This window comes from Sphaeramia orbicularis, chromosome 22 (assembly GCF_902148855.1).
Source record: "Sphaeramia orbicularis chromosome 22, fSphaOr1.1, whole genome shotgun sequence".
Taxonomy (NCBI): domain Eukaryota; kingdom Metazoa; phylum Chordata; class Actinopteri; order Kurtiformes; family Apogonidae; genus Sphaeramia; species Sphaeramia orbicularis.
In genome coordinates, this window is record NC_043978.1 from 27,821,347 (window position 1) to 27,837,977 (window position 16,631).

The 16,631-nt window shown below is 34.3% G+C and overlaps 1 protein-coding gene across 1 annotated transcript; it reads right to left on the reverse strand.

Annotated features, from left to right (window-relative positions):
* Positions 1-5,468: 5,468 nt before the first annotated feature.
* Positions 5,469-10,373, reverse strand: ptafr (platelet-activating factor receptor). The gene is made up of 2 exons (XM_030125990.1): positions 10,292-10,373; positions 5,469-6,958 (listed from the first exon to the last, which is right to left on the reverse strand). Exon 2 carries the CDS (start codon positions 6,950-6,952, stop codon positions 5,798-5,800), a length of 1,155 nt encoding a protein of 384 aa, XP_029981850.1. The 5' UTR covers positions 6,953-6,958; positions 10,292-10,373; the 3' UTR covers positions 5,469-5,797.
* Positions 10,374-16,631: the final 6,258 nt, after the last annotated feature.

Below are 16,631 nucleotides of genomic sequence, written 5' to 3' on the forward strand. Positions count from 1 at the left end.
TGTGAATGCCATTATTAAAAAAATGGGGGGGGGGGAGCAGCGATTGCAGCATCTAGTCTGCATAATCCAAAGAAGAAGAAAAGCCTTAGCTTCTTTACTGACATAAAATTGCAGGAATGTAACTGTAACATGTGCGTAACATAATTATAATTTAGGATTTGCAGAAGTAGAGGGTTTTCTCTGTTTTGACTGTCCACTTATGTCCTGTTAGATTGCCATCGTGGTTAGCAGGATCACACATCTCAGAAAGCATCACTGCACATTTTCAGCTGACTAGAGGTTTGAGGTGTGCTTTGTGGAAAATATGGTCAGCTGATGTTAACTAACCATGTCGTTAACCAGTAAGGCAAGGCAAGGCAAGGCAGGTTTATTTATATAGCACATTTTTTGTACAAGACAGTTCAAAGTGCTTTACATAAAACATTAAAAGCATTACAGCAGGGAAGCAATAAAAAGTTAAGCATGAGAAAAACAAACAAACAAACAAAAAAAATACAAAAAGCAGATAAGCAGATAAAACAGATAAAAACCTTAAGCTTAAAAGAAACATTACAGATCTGAACTGATTAATAAGAACTCTATTCAAATGCAGCTGAGATCAGTACAATAACCATTTCTTCCATCATCTGTAGGTTCAGTCAGGTTACCGACAGGAGTAAACATATCAAAGAGGGACGGATTTGCGGGCCGGGCACCAAAACCAGCTCGCCAAAGGGGTCCAATCTGGTCCATGGGATTAATTTATGAAATGCACAAATCACACTGAAGATATTAACAATCAATCATTTTAGTTTAAGGAGCCATATAAAGCCCTACTTTTGTCTCAAGGGGGTTGGATTAGTAAAATGTTACCATAATAACCTACTAATAATAACTCTAAATTTTTCCTCTAGTGCACAGGTGTCAAACATGCCGCCCGGGGGCCAAATTTGGCCTGCCAAAGGGTCCAGTCCAGCCCTTGGGATGAATTTGTGAAATGCAAAAATTACACTAAGATATTAACAATCCTTTTAGTTCAGGTTCCACATTCAGAACAATTCAATCTGAAGTGGGCGGGACCAGTAAAATGCTGTCATGATAACATATAAATAATGACAACTCCAATTTTTTTTTTTTTTTTATAAATGTAAATATTTTCATGTATTTACACTAAAACAAAGTATAATTTTGCAAATTATGTGAATAACCTGAACAAATATGAACAACCTGAAATGTCTCAAGAGAAGTAAGCACAATTCTAACAATATTTTGTCTGTTACTAAATGTTTTGTGTATTTGTAGATCCACTGTGATCTGTAAGTTATAATGTACATGTGGAAATGATAAACTGAGGCAGAATATTGTTAAAATTGCACTTATTTTTTCAGTTTGTTCATATTATTCACATCTTCTGAAAGGATATTTTGTAGATGTAAACATTTTTGTAATGTAAATTTACTTATTTCACTTTAAAACATAGAGAAAAATTTGGAGTTGACATTATTTATATATTATTATGTTATTATTTTACTGGTTCAGCCCACTGCAGATCAAATTTAGCTGAATGTGGCCCCTGAACTAAAATGAGTTTGACGCCCATGCTCTAGTGTAAAGGCATAATACTGATGAAATTGTACCTATTTTCTGAAGAATTTTCAGGTTGTTATTGTCATTCACATTTTTTAAAGGATAATTTGTAGATGCACACATTTTTATTATATAATTTTACATTTTTTACTGTTATTATTATATTGGACTGTATGTGGCCCCTGAACTAAAATGAGTTTGACACCTCCTATGCAAATATCAATATTACTGAATTCTTTTGCATGCAGGAAACACAAAACAAGGCTATAGAAGCAAAGCAAATCATCAGAGTTTATGGGGGAATTATGGTGAGGCATCAGGATTCAAGAAAGGAAGCCATCATATATAACTTTAGATCAGAACAAGTTGGTTTTATAAGATCCTTATTACCCAAAGTTGGAACTTGTTCTTTCCCATGTTATTAAACCTATGACCTGGTTAACCTTGTACAGTCTGTGTGTGGTAACTTCCTGTTTCCCTGCTTTGTCACTCAAGAAGTATTAGTGATACAGTTTTGTCACGCAGCATGAAACCTGATTGTTTCTGTATTTCTACATGTCTAACATCTGCTTTTCATCCCATCATTCACACTCAACATGGAACATTTGATTAAACACAAAAAGACAAATACAAATAGATAGAATGAAGTCGGTGTTTATCCATTTGAGTACATCAGATTCAGCTTTCCAGCTCAACAGAGGAATTTGTCTCTATAGAGAAGGAACGCTCACAGTATGCACAGTATTAAATATATTACAGCAAAAATACTGAGAGGTGAAAGAACAACACTCAGATATTGTCGGAGTTTTTTAAAATGAGACATAGATGGAGTGTCACAACATCTAACGCCAGAGGGGAAGCGTAACTGAAACATTCCTTCATTGCCTGGTTTCACAATATCAGACATAACGTGTAGAAGATGAAAAAAAGTCTCTGCGGAGATGTCATTATCATGAATATTAGTGATACAGTGTTAGTAATCACACAAACACCCAGGAAGTCTAAGTGTGTGTGATCCTGTGAAAGGCAACACCCAGTAATAGCTGGATCATCTCTTCACGGTGTGTGTATGTGTCATTTTTCTACTGTTTTTTCTTATTTCATCATTGCATCGGTTTTAAGAGGATTTAAATACCTTGTCTCATATTTCATCAGATAATTCCACAGAATGATAAAGTGTCCCCGTGAACAGTTTTACTGGTCGTAAAGTTTATTTATGGGCGTCTGATTGCAAAACTTCTGCTTTTTCACTTGTGTGTCACACAGAACATGAAGTACACACATAGTGCAATACAAACAGTAGGTTCCATGCCAACAGCGTCAAGTTATTGTTCACTTTGTCAGTGTGTGAAGGTGTGAAACTGAGCAACCCAGTTACAACTAACAAACAGTTAACAATAAAATAATAACAATCTGGAGTCAACAAAGATGCACACTATGGTACTGGTTGCTATTTTCATATTTTTCTGCACCTTCATCGTTAGAGATCATGTGCACAATTATTAATTTTATTGTTATTAATGTAAAATCCATGTGTACTTCTTAAGGGCGCTTTATATATGCATCTGTCATTTCTGCCTATGTCTTCAGTATAAAAAACACATTATAACAGAATACACCATGTACTATCACATTTCCTTTTCCCATGTCACAGTAAAGGACAACACTTGTCCAAACACTGATGAAAACACCAACAAACAGACAAACTAATAAAATACTAATAAAGTATTAGATGATGATGTGCAGTATATTGAGCTGAGATTCCTATTAATTGTGTCTCTAACTCTAAATGCAGAGATGCTGCAGTTTGCACATCATTCTTCCATATCAGTTAAATGCTACATTGTTAGAGATTAATTCACTTCATTATTCCTGTAGGGAAATTCGGATTCTGCATTTTACCTATTTAACCCATAAAGACCCAGTGCTACTTTTGTGCCCTTTCCAAAATAGTTTTTTCTCTGTATTTGACTTTTCTTAAGTGATTTATCACCATTTGTTATAATATTATCCTTTGTATTTTGTGTTTTTTCGTGTAAATCATGTATTTTCCTGTATTCAATTCAATGATCATGTGGATGTTCATAAAAACTCATATTAAAGTTGAGAGTTATTATATCAAAAAAAGAGAAAACTGAAGAAAAAGAGACTTTTTCAGTAAAATCTATCATTAACCCTTTCATGCATAGTGGTCACTGCAGTGGACAGCTGTTCAAAGGTGTTCTCTTGTGTATTCATGGGTTTTGTTGTTTTAGTTCCATATCAGCCAACACAGTGGATGCTTATGCATCATCCCATACACTGAAATTCATACCATTATTGTAACTTTGCAGTTCTAGATAAACCTGATCTGCAGTTACATGTTTGAGTGTAAAAAAAAAATTGGCAATTGTTATTAGACTGTAATTAACAGTTTTGTTGTGTGTTTTTTTTTTTTTTTTGAGCAAAAAGGGTTTTTTTGCATATTAGCTCCATGCAGGTATGTTAAAATGTAAGTAAACGTCAGATTAGCAGCATTAAAAGTGTTTTTATGTCATAGTTTTCCCACTGTATATCAGTAAATGTATGTTTCTTTGCTTCTAAAATGAAATGCATGGTGTTCAGCTGAGTGGACATTTTTATAACTCCATGAAAAATAGGTTCATAAAAAAATCAATCAAATTGTTTTTTGTTTTTTTTTTCCCCATGCCTAAAGATGAATAAAAACACTCAGGAAAAAAATCTTGATGAAGGTTCTCATAATTCATGCATGAAAGGGTTAACTGAACGTAAACCATGTGTCTCCATCCACTGTTATTGATCCAACTCCATGGGTTTTACTGGTGAATCAATGTTGTAGAAGATGACGGTGTTTCCACGTTCACTACGCAGCCTCTGAACATCCAAATGGGTCATATCTGATGACTATGAAAAGATGACAAACTGTATTTTACACCAATTATTTCCATGTATTGATAGGATTAGTGGATCAACAGGTATTAAACAGTGTAGATCAATAGATGGTTTAGGTCAACAGTGGATGTTTGGGTCTTTATGGGTTAATACAGATTGGTTGTATCATTCTTCAATATATATTATAAAAGCCAAGTAGCCAATTTGTGCGTGTGAGTGTGTGTGTCTGGGGATTCACACAAAATTCATACAGATCAGACTGCTGCAGTTTGGCATACTTATGTAATTTTGGTCAAGGAACAGACTAGTGAAAACAGTAAGTTGATAGGACCAATATTTTGGGAGATATTGGTAATTTTGGGATGTAATAGCCTTAAAATCACGTTGCTATGGCCAGAACGCTTTAGCGGTGACTGCTGGACAAAGGCAGTACAGCATGCACCAATACACACCAGCATAAAAACTACCCCATCTAGAACCTGTGGATTCTCACAGGTCAACGCGCTAGTGCTTATTAACCCTTTAGGCAGAAAAAGCGCAATACTGTGACCAAGGTTATAATAGTTTTGGAATTTTCATTATAGTTTAGTTTTATTTAGTTTTGACTTTTTTTTCTCTAATTTAGTTCATGTTAATTCATTTTTAGAGCAGGTTTTCTAGTTTTTATTACTTTTCATTTTTTTTCCTAAATGCTTAGTTTTAGCTTACTTTTGGTATTAGTTTTAGTTTTGTTCATATCTTTTATCTTCCTCACTGTTCCAATAAATTCCATACAGGACTCTACTTTCTCCCAACTTTAGTCTTCATGTTCCCAGGTAGAGTGGGGACAAGACGACTCTAAACGACAAGTGACGAGAAGTGATGGACCATGAAATTCCATACGGTGCCATTAGCTAAAATTGCTCGAGCGAAATAAATCAATTTCGTATCAATCCGACATTTACAAAGACGAAAACGAAGGGAATTTTATCCATAATTTTTATATGTTTTAGTTAGTTTTGTAAGTGCACAATACAGTTTTAGTTAATCGTTTTTTCTTTTAATTATAGTTTTTATTTATTTCAGTTAACGAAAATGTTTTTCCAATTCTAGTTTTCGTCATTTCATTAGTTTTTGTTAACAATAATAACCTTGACTGTGACAGGCTGGTGTAAATGTCTTGTTTTGACAGATGGGCAAAAACATGCACATGTAATAATTCATTTTACAGAGTCAAAGGTGCAACATACATCATACATCTGTAAAGGCCAACACAGAGGATTAAGCCATTCATACACAAATAATAAAAACATAAATTTTTGTACAAATATATACATCTATATACAAGATTTATATAGAATTATTCCTGTTCAGGGGGTTCGCTCTGGAATTTCTTGCTGTCCATTGAAAGCTGTGAGGTGGCTGTCTGTGAGCAGCCTTCTCCCTTTGATAGTTTCTTCAAATGGGCCATTATAAACCTTCGAAACTTCCTTGTGGCAAAAAAATAAACTACAGGATCCAAAATGCAGTTGAGGCCCATTAGAACTAAAGTGATTTGATGAGCATCATTGAGTGCCTGAAGAGTCTTTTGGGACCAGTCCACATGCCCCCATCCCTCTTTGATTTGCAGAACTGCCAGTGTCCAGAGGCCTTGAACGAGATGGTGAGGCAAGAAACACAAAACAAACACTCCCACCACTGCCAGCAACATCTGCAGCGCCCTGCGTTTCACCCCTTTGGGCTTTTTCGACGGGGACAAAGTCGTGTTGGACTTTCTGGAAATCATCGTCGCAGACCTTAAACCTGACTGAGGAGGAGGCTGTGACAATAAGGTTCGAGCGATAAGCATATTGCACACCACAACGAGAAAAAAGATGATAAAAAACATCCCAATTATTGCAAAATGAGTGGCAGCCACAGTTCTCTTGTCAGAATCGTTCTCGTTCTGGTATCCTTCAAAACAGCGAGTTTTGTTATCCAAGCTGACGTTAATACCCGGTGATGCTAGAAATGGTATAGACATGGAAACGGTCAACAACCAGATGACGACACATACGATGATCCCACGACGCCTGTGATCTGAAGACGCCGCATCCAGAGGACTGGTGACCGCCCAGTACCGGTTGACACTGATGGCTCCGAGGAAGAGGATGGAGCAGTAGGTGTTGATGAAGAAAAAAGATCCGGTCATTCGGCACAAGGCGTCGGAGTAAATCCAGTCCCCACGCCTGCTGTAGTAGTCTATCCAAAATGGAAGGGCGCACACGAACAGGAGGTCAGCAATGGTCAGGTTGGTCATGTAGATCCGGATTTCCCCCATGGCCCTGGCTTCTCTGAGGCACCGGATGACAACCAGCACGTAGACGTTTGCCAAGAGGCCGAAGATAAAGATGAGGCCGTAGACCGGCGGAAAGAGGACATAACGAAACTCTGAGTCCAGGAAGTTTGAGTAATTATCAGGAGGGTAACCCTGAACTCCTGTCATCTCAATTGGTTCTGCATTTGAAGTCAGCATTTCTTTCTGTGGTTGAAAAAACACAAAACATAATCCGTTAAAAAAAAAAAAAGAAAAAAAAAGAAGAACCAGGCAATAAAATAATAAAGAAAATTATACTAATATAATTTTACATTTTGTAATATACGTTTGTCTTTTTGTCTGTATTTGGATCGTATGTTCAGCTATAACACTGTATCATTTATTTTACATTACACTCAGAATATGATATATTATCAGCCCAATAATGGAACATCCAAGCAGGCATAGGCTGTTGCTTGAAAAAAATATTATGAAGATAAAAAGAAAAATGATAAGCAGTATCCACCACAACAGTGCATAGCTTTATCAGCCAAAAAAAAAAAGCTCCCACCTGGATTTAACTCAGCAAATAAGTCAGATTCTTCCACTGGATAATAGCTACAGTGATTAATATGTTTTAGTTCCAACAAGTTCTTTAACCTTTAAAGACCTTGAAGGGAATATAATTTATTTTTCTCTCCATTTTACCTTTCATAAGTAATTTATCAGTAGCTATTTTAATATTATCCTCTGAATTTGGCATTTTTCAGTGAAAATTGGTTATTTTCCTATATTTAATTTATTGACCTCGTAGATGTCTTTAAAAAATCAGTGTCAATTCAAAGGTTATTATATCACAACTGACTTTTCTGCTAAATATATTATAGATTTTATTGGTGAATCAAAGTTGCAGAAGATGATGCTGTCTCCGTGTTCATTATGGAGTCTCTGAACATCCAAAAAAAGACTTCTCTGATACTGCTAAAAAGCTAAGAAACTGCATTTTACCTTAATTATTTCAGTGCATTGATAGGATTAGTGTTTCAAAAGGTCTTAAATATTTTACATTAGTAGATGGGTGCTTGTATGAAACTGGTACCAAAAAACAGGACAGAGGGGCTAAAAATTCAAACAAGATGTAGACTAATGTTATGAAGCAATTATTTTATTTTAAAAAGAAATATTTACTGAGATAAAAGAGAACATATTTTTCCGATGAAAGATATTTTTATATTATTTTTATACAAAAATCTGCATGTAACACATAAAAAGGACACAAAAATTATGTGCTAATGTGTTTGGTTTTTTTTGTTTTTTAAATATCTTTTTAGTCTCTCACAGGTACATTTTGGGAATCGAAGTTAACATCCAAGGCAGAATGTTTCACAAAAATTACAGCTGTTGCAAAATCACCCATGAATTATTTGTGTTTAAATGGGCAGGTTCTGCAGGTAATGCCAGTGGACAGGATGGGTTACACGCGAAACCTAGAATGAGACTGAGATTCACGAAAAACCCACATGTCTGGGTTAGAAAAACCACTAGGATAATCAAATTTAACACAGTGTCTTATATAAATCGGTATATAAGACCATTTACAGCCATGTTTTCCAGATAAAAATGCACTAACACCTAGGTAGTTTTTCCTGTCCTAATTTTGGTCATAGAAGCACCCAGATGCTATTGGTTATCAGCAGCTGTTAAGGGCTTTGACAGTTAAACAACCAAAAGTTTACAAGAAAGCATAAAGATTGAACTGGTTTCAATGGAAAAATGTATGCCCATCATGCCTAGTGCCTATAGTACAAGTTTGTGGGGACAGTGTTATGACCTGGGGCGGATTCAGTTGGTTAGGTCTGGGTTCAGTAACATTATGTGTCCATAAATTGAAATAAATGTTGTGACCTTGAATGCGTGCTGTAATTGAAGCTTAATTCTAAATAATGCTAAGACTAAGCATATCGATTAGAAAGCCCTGCAGTATACAAGTGTGACTATGGGGAAGTGGTTACTGTTTCCTCCTCAGGTTCTCTCTGAGGTATCGACAAAAATTACCCACACCCTGATAACAGATCACCAGTTCTGTCTAGTTTAAGGTGTTTTTAAACACATGACAGTCAGTATCAGAGTACAGAAGCATCTATGTTTGGTCGTTTCCAGTAACATCACTTTCGACACCTGTCGTTTTGGTAAAGAGTCAGCAAAGAGTGGTCTGTGATCTGTCTCTGCATGACAAAGCAACTGAAATGACACACTGACTATGATTTAAAAAAATGTTCTTTGATGCAATCTGAACCCTACAATACTTAACTTTCAAAATAAGTCGTGTATTTTCATTCTAACCAAGTACATTTTAATTATTTGGGATGTTGTGCATCAAGATTTCTGATATGTTCTGCTATTTAGCAAGTGTTTATTATGTTCTGACCATAATCTGCAAACTGTAAAATAAATAAATAAATAAATAATAGGAGGGGACTCACTTATTATTATTATTATTATTATTATTATTATTATTATTATTATTATTATTAATAATAATAATAATAATAATAATAATAATAATAATAATAATTTGAAAAAAAAAAACAATAATAAAAACTTCCAAACTGGATTCTCAGGAAGACATGTCACCAAATTTAGGAGTTAGGTCTAAATAACCCTGTGAGACTTACTAATACCATAAAAATATCGTGTAAAAACCTTTCCCAAAAACTGAACAAGATAACCTGTTTATTTATTGTTTGAGGGAAGTACGTTACTCTGACTGAACTGTTGTAATCTATTTCCTCAACCTGCACAATGACTGTGAGAGAATGTAAAGAGCAAGCATTAAAGTGACTGTTAAAGCAAAACAGAAAGTCACTGACAGGACTTTATTTATTGAGCGACCTTGGGTATATTATTATTATTATTATTTTTATAATTATTATTAGCTATAGGAGCAAAGGTTCAGTTGAGATAAGATGTAAAATACAACTTCAGAAAGTGAATGCTGTGTTCACACAACTCAGTATTGAATCTGCTGTGGTTAATAAAATACAACATAGTACAAGATTATATGAGAAAACTGGCAAAATGTAAGTAAATAGGTAAATTATCATATCTGCATGTGTTTGTATTATAATTCCTAATATAAGTGCAAACGTCATAGTTTTAAAAGTTACATTTACATCTATGCATTTGGCAGATGCTTTTTTCCAAAGTGATTCACAGGGGGAAAAACATAAATAAAAGAAAAATACAAGAATAGATTAAAAATGTAAAACAACCGTACAATTAAAACAGTGTCGTACAGAAGAATAAAAAGCAAAATGATAGCCTAAAACACAAGAATAGATTAAAAAGACATAAAAGCAGCTGTACAGTTAAAAGTTCACCTTAAAACAGTGACATTTGTTTAAGCAAGTGAATGCTCCATTTCCATTTATCACTAAAATTAGCAGCAAAGTTACAAGTAACAGTTTAAAATACTCTATTATTATTATTATTATTATTATTATTATTATTATTATTATTATTATTATTATTCATGAAAATTGATTGACTGCCACTTACCAGTCTGCTGCTTCTCTTTTGTTCTTCAGGATGTGAATACAACAGCACTTCTTGTCAAGACACTTGAATGCCTGAATGATTAAATGACTGTGTGTGTGTCTGTGGGAGTGTTTAAGAGGTTAAGACAGAGTTAAGACAAAGGAAGGAGGCGGGATCCTCGGTGCACCTCTGAGGAAAAACCCACATTGTGCAACACTGACATCGGACTACTGCTTTCATATTTTCCCGCTTTCAGTTCCTGCCGGTGAACGTGACACAAATGACCCATTTTGGAGCAATCCCGGGATTTTATGTACAACCGGTATTTCCTCATTCATAGAAATATGTTTTGTTTTATTATAAGCAGTAAGATAAAGCATGAAATATATTGAAAACTAAAGATATTAAGCTTAATATTAAAAGATTCATTCATTATCTGAACCCACTTTTTCCAGGTTTCAAGTCAAGTCATACAGCAAAACTATATTCTTCTTACATGTGATTATATTATACTGTGGACTCATTCTGCGTGTAAACAAATAAATACTTTTAATGGCTTTAAATCAGGGGTGCAAGATGAATTTATGAAGTGTATAAGAAGATTAAATAAGGTAAGGTAAGGTAAGGTAAGATAAGATAAGATAAGATAAGATAAGATAAGATAAGATAAGATAAGATAAGATAAGATAAGATAAGATAAGATAAGATAAGATAAGATAAGATAAGATAAGATAAGATAAGAACATTTAGTTCAGGGGCCAAAAAGCTGCCTTAAATATTGTGACTAAGCATGAGTTTATTGAAACAATGCTGCGGTGTGTGAGTAATCCAAGTTAAAGGCAGTCCAACAAAGTATGACTGTGGAACTTTTTTGGGGGGAAGTGAACATTGTGAAATTATTCCAAAATGGTATTCGATCCAACAAAATACTTCATATAAACAGATGGAGTTAGATATTCTAAACAGGATCCAGCACCTCTTCTGAGTTAAGTCTAATTCAACATGTTAGTACGTTTCATTTCTATGATATATGCACTGATAACATTAGAATATTTAGGCCACATAACTATAATTACAGGCAGTTTTCATCACAGGCCAACCTGTAAAACACACAATAACTACAGACACACATCTCCTCTAACACATTCCTCCCATTTGCTTTGAATTAAAACCAAACAAACTACATCCAACAGCAGAAGGAAGATGTTGGATTTTTATTGACATATGAAATTAATTTACTGACTATCGGGCGTCTGACTGGAATAAGAGTTGTTATCTCCTCTGTGATTCATCCACAGGGCGTCAAGTCCTGCTGATATCAGTTTATTGCGTCATATGGCCTACTTATCTGACTCAGGTTAAATTCCATCAAAATTCCATCAATATGTCTTCATAAATGTTCACACAAAAACTATTAAACCATTTCAGTTAGTACTAAATACATACAGTACATGTGGAAAGTGTAAGTTACTTTAACTTCACTTAAGTGGTTTCATTTTCCGCAGCTTTAACTCCTTTTCAGGTGACTTTTTCATCCCCTTCCCTTCCAGTAAAAGCCATGTATCCATAAATATGTAGACAGTGAAGGTCTGTGATGAAATGAAGGCTGAAGTGTTCCTTCCTCCTTCAGATAAATAAACTTTATGAAACTCCTCCTTAGATGAGCTGTAAAATGCAATTTTCAGACAAACACAGGCCTGTTTTTCAGAACTTATGAGACTCAAGTAGATTTTTTTCTTTTTTTAGGGTGATGCGAACATATACATCTAGAAAACAGTGGTGATGTTATTGTTTGGGTTTTACTCTTATGGAGACATTATTGACAGGCAATACTGTACCTCTGCCAAGGAGGTTATGTTTAATGTTTATGGTTTGTCTGTTTGTTTGTCTGTCTGTTTGTCTGTTAGCAATATAACTCAAAAAGTTATGGAAGGCTTTTGATGAAATTTTCAGGAAATGTCGATACTGGTACAAGGAACAAATGATTAAACTTTGGTAGTGATCAGAGGAAGGACGACTGATCTGCCTTGACGGAGGTCTGTGCTCTCAGAGTGCTTTTCTAGTTTTTGATTTGGTTTGTTTGTTGGTTTATTACCTCCACCAAGAAGGTTATGTTTGGAAATGTCGATACTGGCACAAGGAACAAATGATTAAATTTTGGTGGTGATGGGGGGGGGGACTGATCTGCCTTGGCGGAGGTCTGCGCTCTCCAAGTTCTTTCATACCAAGTTTGGTTTATATATTGCCAGTGACCCAGAATAGATCTCATTACATTTTGGGAAAAGTAGGTCAAAGTTCAATTTTTTTATGAATTTTTCAAATCTTTTTTTCCCATTTACTTATGAAGGGGCGAAATTTAAAATGTCTGTAGCAGCAAAACTATTGGTTGAATTCATACCAGATTGGGTTCATAGATTGCCACTGACCCAATAGATGTGATCACATTTTGGGAAAAGTAGGTCAAAGTTCAAATGTTTAATGAATTTTTTAGATCTTTTTTACTCCCTTTTTTACTTAGAATGGGTGAAATTTCAAATGTCTATAAAAACATCAATTTTCTTTAAATTTACTTCAAACTTGGCAAATATATAGAGCCAATTCATATGCTGACATTAGCATACACATAGACAAGATTACATCAGCTGGACAGATGCTAAAATAAGCTACAATATGTGTGAGGGGCGGGGTTTGTTATGTCAGCACCACTTGTTTTTTGTTTCAATCTGATGCCTGTTGACATACATGATTGACATTATTGTTTCACTTCACATTTTATGATGTCCAACAGCAGTGGTTTTCAGTTTCTATTCGACCTCAGGTTGTTTTGCCTGAATAAAATAGAAAGAAATATTAACATTTTGCACACATTCATATGTCATTTGGTTTTGGATGATACCGAGGTCACACTGACATGCAGTTTTATAATGTTCCTTCTGCTTCTTCCCATGGTTTATATAAATTTTCCATTTCAAAATTACATGTTCAATATTCCAGATCCGTCTGTTTTTATCCCAAATATTTGGCATCAGACAACAAATAGTTCGAAGCTTATTATATAAATAAATGGTTTTAAAATCCAACTGTTAAAAAAATTCACTTAGGTCCACACTCACTTACAGAAACATTTTGGCAAGAAAATAGAATGAGGATAATAGTCTCCATATACTAGTTTCTCTTTTTATACTTTTTATGAAAACCTCGCTCACCTAACAAACTCATACCAGTTTTAATGTGAGACCAACTGAGAGTCCACACAACTATTTACAAGTGCCATGTTGATATTTTCCAGCAGAGAAATATGCTTTTCATAAGAACACTGGCAGTTCAAACAGCATAGAGGAAGAACAAATATAAACCTGTGTTAAAGTCCGCCTTGTGTCTGTATTTACTCTATATTAGACATACACAGGTCACAGTTTTAACAGTTTAGGGACTCCAGGTGATGATGGTTTATCCACAGTCCATTTTAATGGTCAGCTTTGAGGTCAAAGTTCACCCACAGACACATACAATTTTTGAAATTGTTTAAATTTTGTCAGTATTGGGTGACTTTATTTTTAAAAATGTGGAATTTTAGGGCAAAAGAACAAAATGAGACTGTTTTAATTGGGCTGCAAAACTCAGCTTTTTTGCGTTTAACCCATAAAGACCCAGTGCTACTTTTGCAGCAGTTCCCAATGAATTGTTCTCTCTATTTAACCTTTCTTAAGTGATTTATCACCATTTACTATAATATTATGCTCTGTATTTTGAGGTTCTTCAAAAAGAAATCTGGTATTTTCCCATATTTAATTTTCTGACCATGCAGATATCCACAAAAGCTCAGAGTAAAGTTCATTGTCATAATATCACAAACAGCAAAAAATGAAGAAAATGTGACTTTTTCAACCAAATTTATCATTAATTATCATTATTTATCATTAATTAATCCACTGTCATTGATCCAACTCCATGGGTTTTGCTGGTGAATCAGTGTTGTAGAAGATGACGGTGTTTCCACATTCCCTCCAAATGGGTCATATCAGATGACCATGAAAAGATGACAAACTGCATTTTACACAATTATTTACATGTATTGATAGGATTAATGGATCAAAAGTTATTACACATTTTATATTGGTAGATGATTTTGGTTGCTGTTAGTTGTTTGGGTCTCTATGGGTTAATAATCATCCTTTGATAAAGCATTGAAACTTGTCCCCTGCACTGCTTATATAGGAGTTTTACTATATTTGTCTTCCAACTTGTAATGCAGAATGTGTTAACTTTCTAAATTCTTCTGGTTTTGTTGCATATAACATACAAATAAACAAGATGCAGAGGACATACAGAGAATTTAAATACTATTTCACTCTGTCTTTGTTATTTAAATGCCATAAAATTTGGTAAAAATACAATAAAATGAAATTAAGTGTCATGAATAATAAACTATAGTAGAATATAAAAGATATAAATCAAACCTACTTGGTGCAATATAGTAATGGTGATGAGAGGTGAGGAGGTGCATAATGGAACAAAACAGCAGCATATATGACAAGATTCACAAATATCAAAATTTAAGGATGTACATATGCCCAGTAAGACTAAATAAGTGCAGTATTTTCACAGGCTGTGGTTAGTGTCAGTAGATGTGAATACTTTCTTTTATGGCTCATGCCTGCAGTAATACATTTTAACCACAAGAGGGCAGAAGTTGATAATAAAACACTGAATAAAGACTCAACTAAAGCAGATAAGCAGCACATGAAGAGCATTAACTTCCTCTCTCTTACTCTGGGGCTGTTCAATGCTCTGATAAAGTAAATGTTTGATTCCAGCTCCTGTGCACAAACGCAGCACGGCCTCCTCTCCCTGGTGCCACAGTGTAATTCCTAGATTAAGGTTAACGAGCCTCCCCAACCTTATTGCTGTTATTATGGTTTGGCAGCAGAACAACAGAGCAGAGCTTTTTGGTGGTTGTATCCTGCCATCACTGCCAGACATGCTGTGGCACCGCTGCCGGGTATAACAGGCTCACACTGTAAAAGAATGTACAAAAAAAAAAAAAAATCACGATGCATCTTGTTGCTGGTGGTTTGGGTGTGGATTTGGAAGATTCCACAGCAACTAAAAGAGATTTGTCTCAGTCATGAAATGGAGAGTAGCTCGTGTGAGATGTGGTTTTAGTTCGAAGTATGGTAGATAATGCATATGTGTTGGTTTTTAATCTGTTACACACTAAAACCACACTTATCATGACTAATTTTATATTATTACTAATTATAGCGATTTCATGTTTTGTGAAAGTTTCATTGTTGTCATTTTTTAAGATTTTACAAGCCATGAATTGTTTGGATATCTGTGAATTATGGATGGATTATTATGGAACACTCAGAAGTAACAACTGTCTGGTGACTATTTGTTCGCTCACAAACTCTACATCATTTTATATATTTGAGATGACTTAGGCCAAATTATTCATGTTTAACCCATAAAAACCTACTCTTGTTACTTTAATATCACTTCCAAATAAATTTTTCTCTCTTTTCAACCTTTCCTAAGTGATTTATCACCATTTATTGCAATATTATCTTCATTATTTAGCATTTTTTCAGTGTAAATCTGGTAATTTCCTATATTTAATTCACTGATCATGTAGATGTTCATTAACCCTGTAAAACCATTTGTATCATATTTGCTACAACAGGTTCTGAGACCTCTATCTTATCAACAAGATCAATACTTTCCTTAAAAACCTGTTGTATGTGTTCTGGAAGGTGTTTTCTGTTCCCTGGTGGATTATCATCCCACTATAGTCAGTGGAACGGCTTTTTATTATTATTATTTTATTTATTTATTTATGTATTTATTTATTTATTTGCCTTTTTAAATATGGCCGCTATTGTTAAATTGTCCACATGCTTTTTGCGTGAAAGTCTTTGATAATTTTCAGACGGTTAAGAAGAATATTTATATTGTTGTATTTAGTATTTTTCTACATAAGTACTTCATGTACTGAAACAATGCATAGTTACTTAGTAACTGATTCATTAAAGTAGAGTTAAATCGTGTTTAAAAAAAAGGGTACTTTATAAAAAAATGCCCAGTGTATCAAATATGATACAAACATATATCATAAACAAAATTATATTGTAAAATGTTTTGATTGGATATTATTAAAAGGTCTAATTAACATCTCCATTCTAAAAAAACAGAATTTTGTGATTAGTTTTTGATGGCTCAGATTAAAGTTAAAGGTTATTATATTAGAAACAGAGAAAACTGATGAAAAAGTGACTTTTCAGTAAACTATATCATTAACTGAACAACAACCAAGTATCTCCAACCACTGTCATCGATCAAACTCCATAGGTCTACTTTT

Coding starts and splice junctions, on each gene's coding strand:
- ptafr (XM_030125990.1), bottom strand. CDS start 6,952: ATGCTGACTTCAAATGCAGAACCAATTGAGATGACAGGAGTTCAGGGT.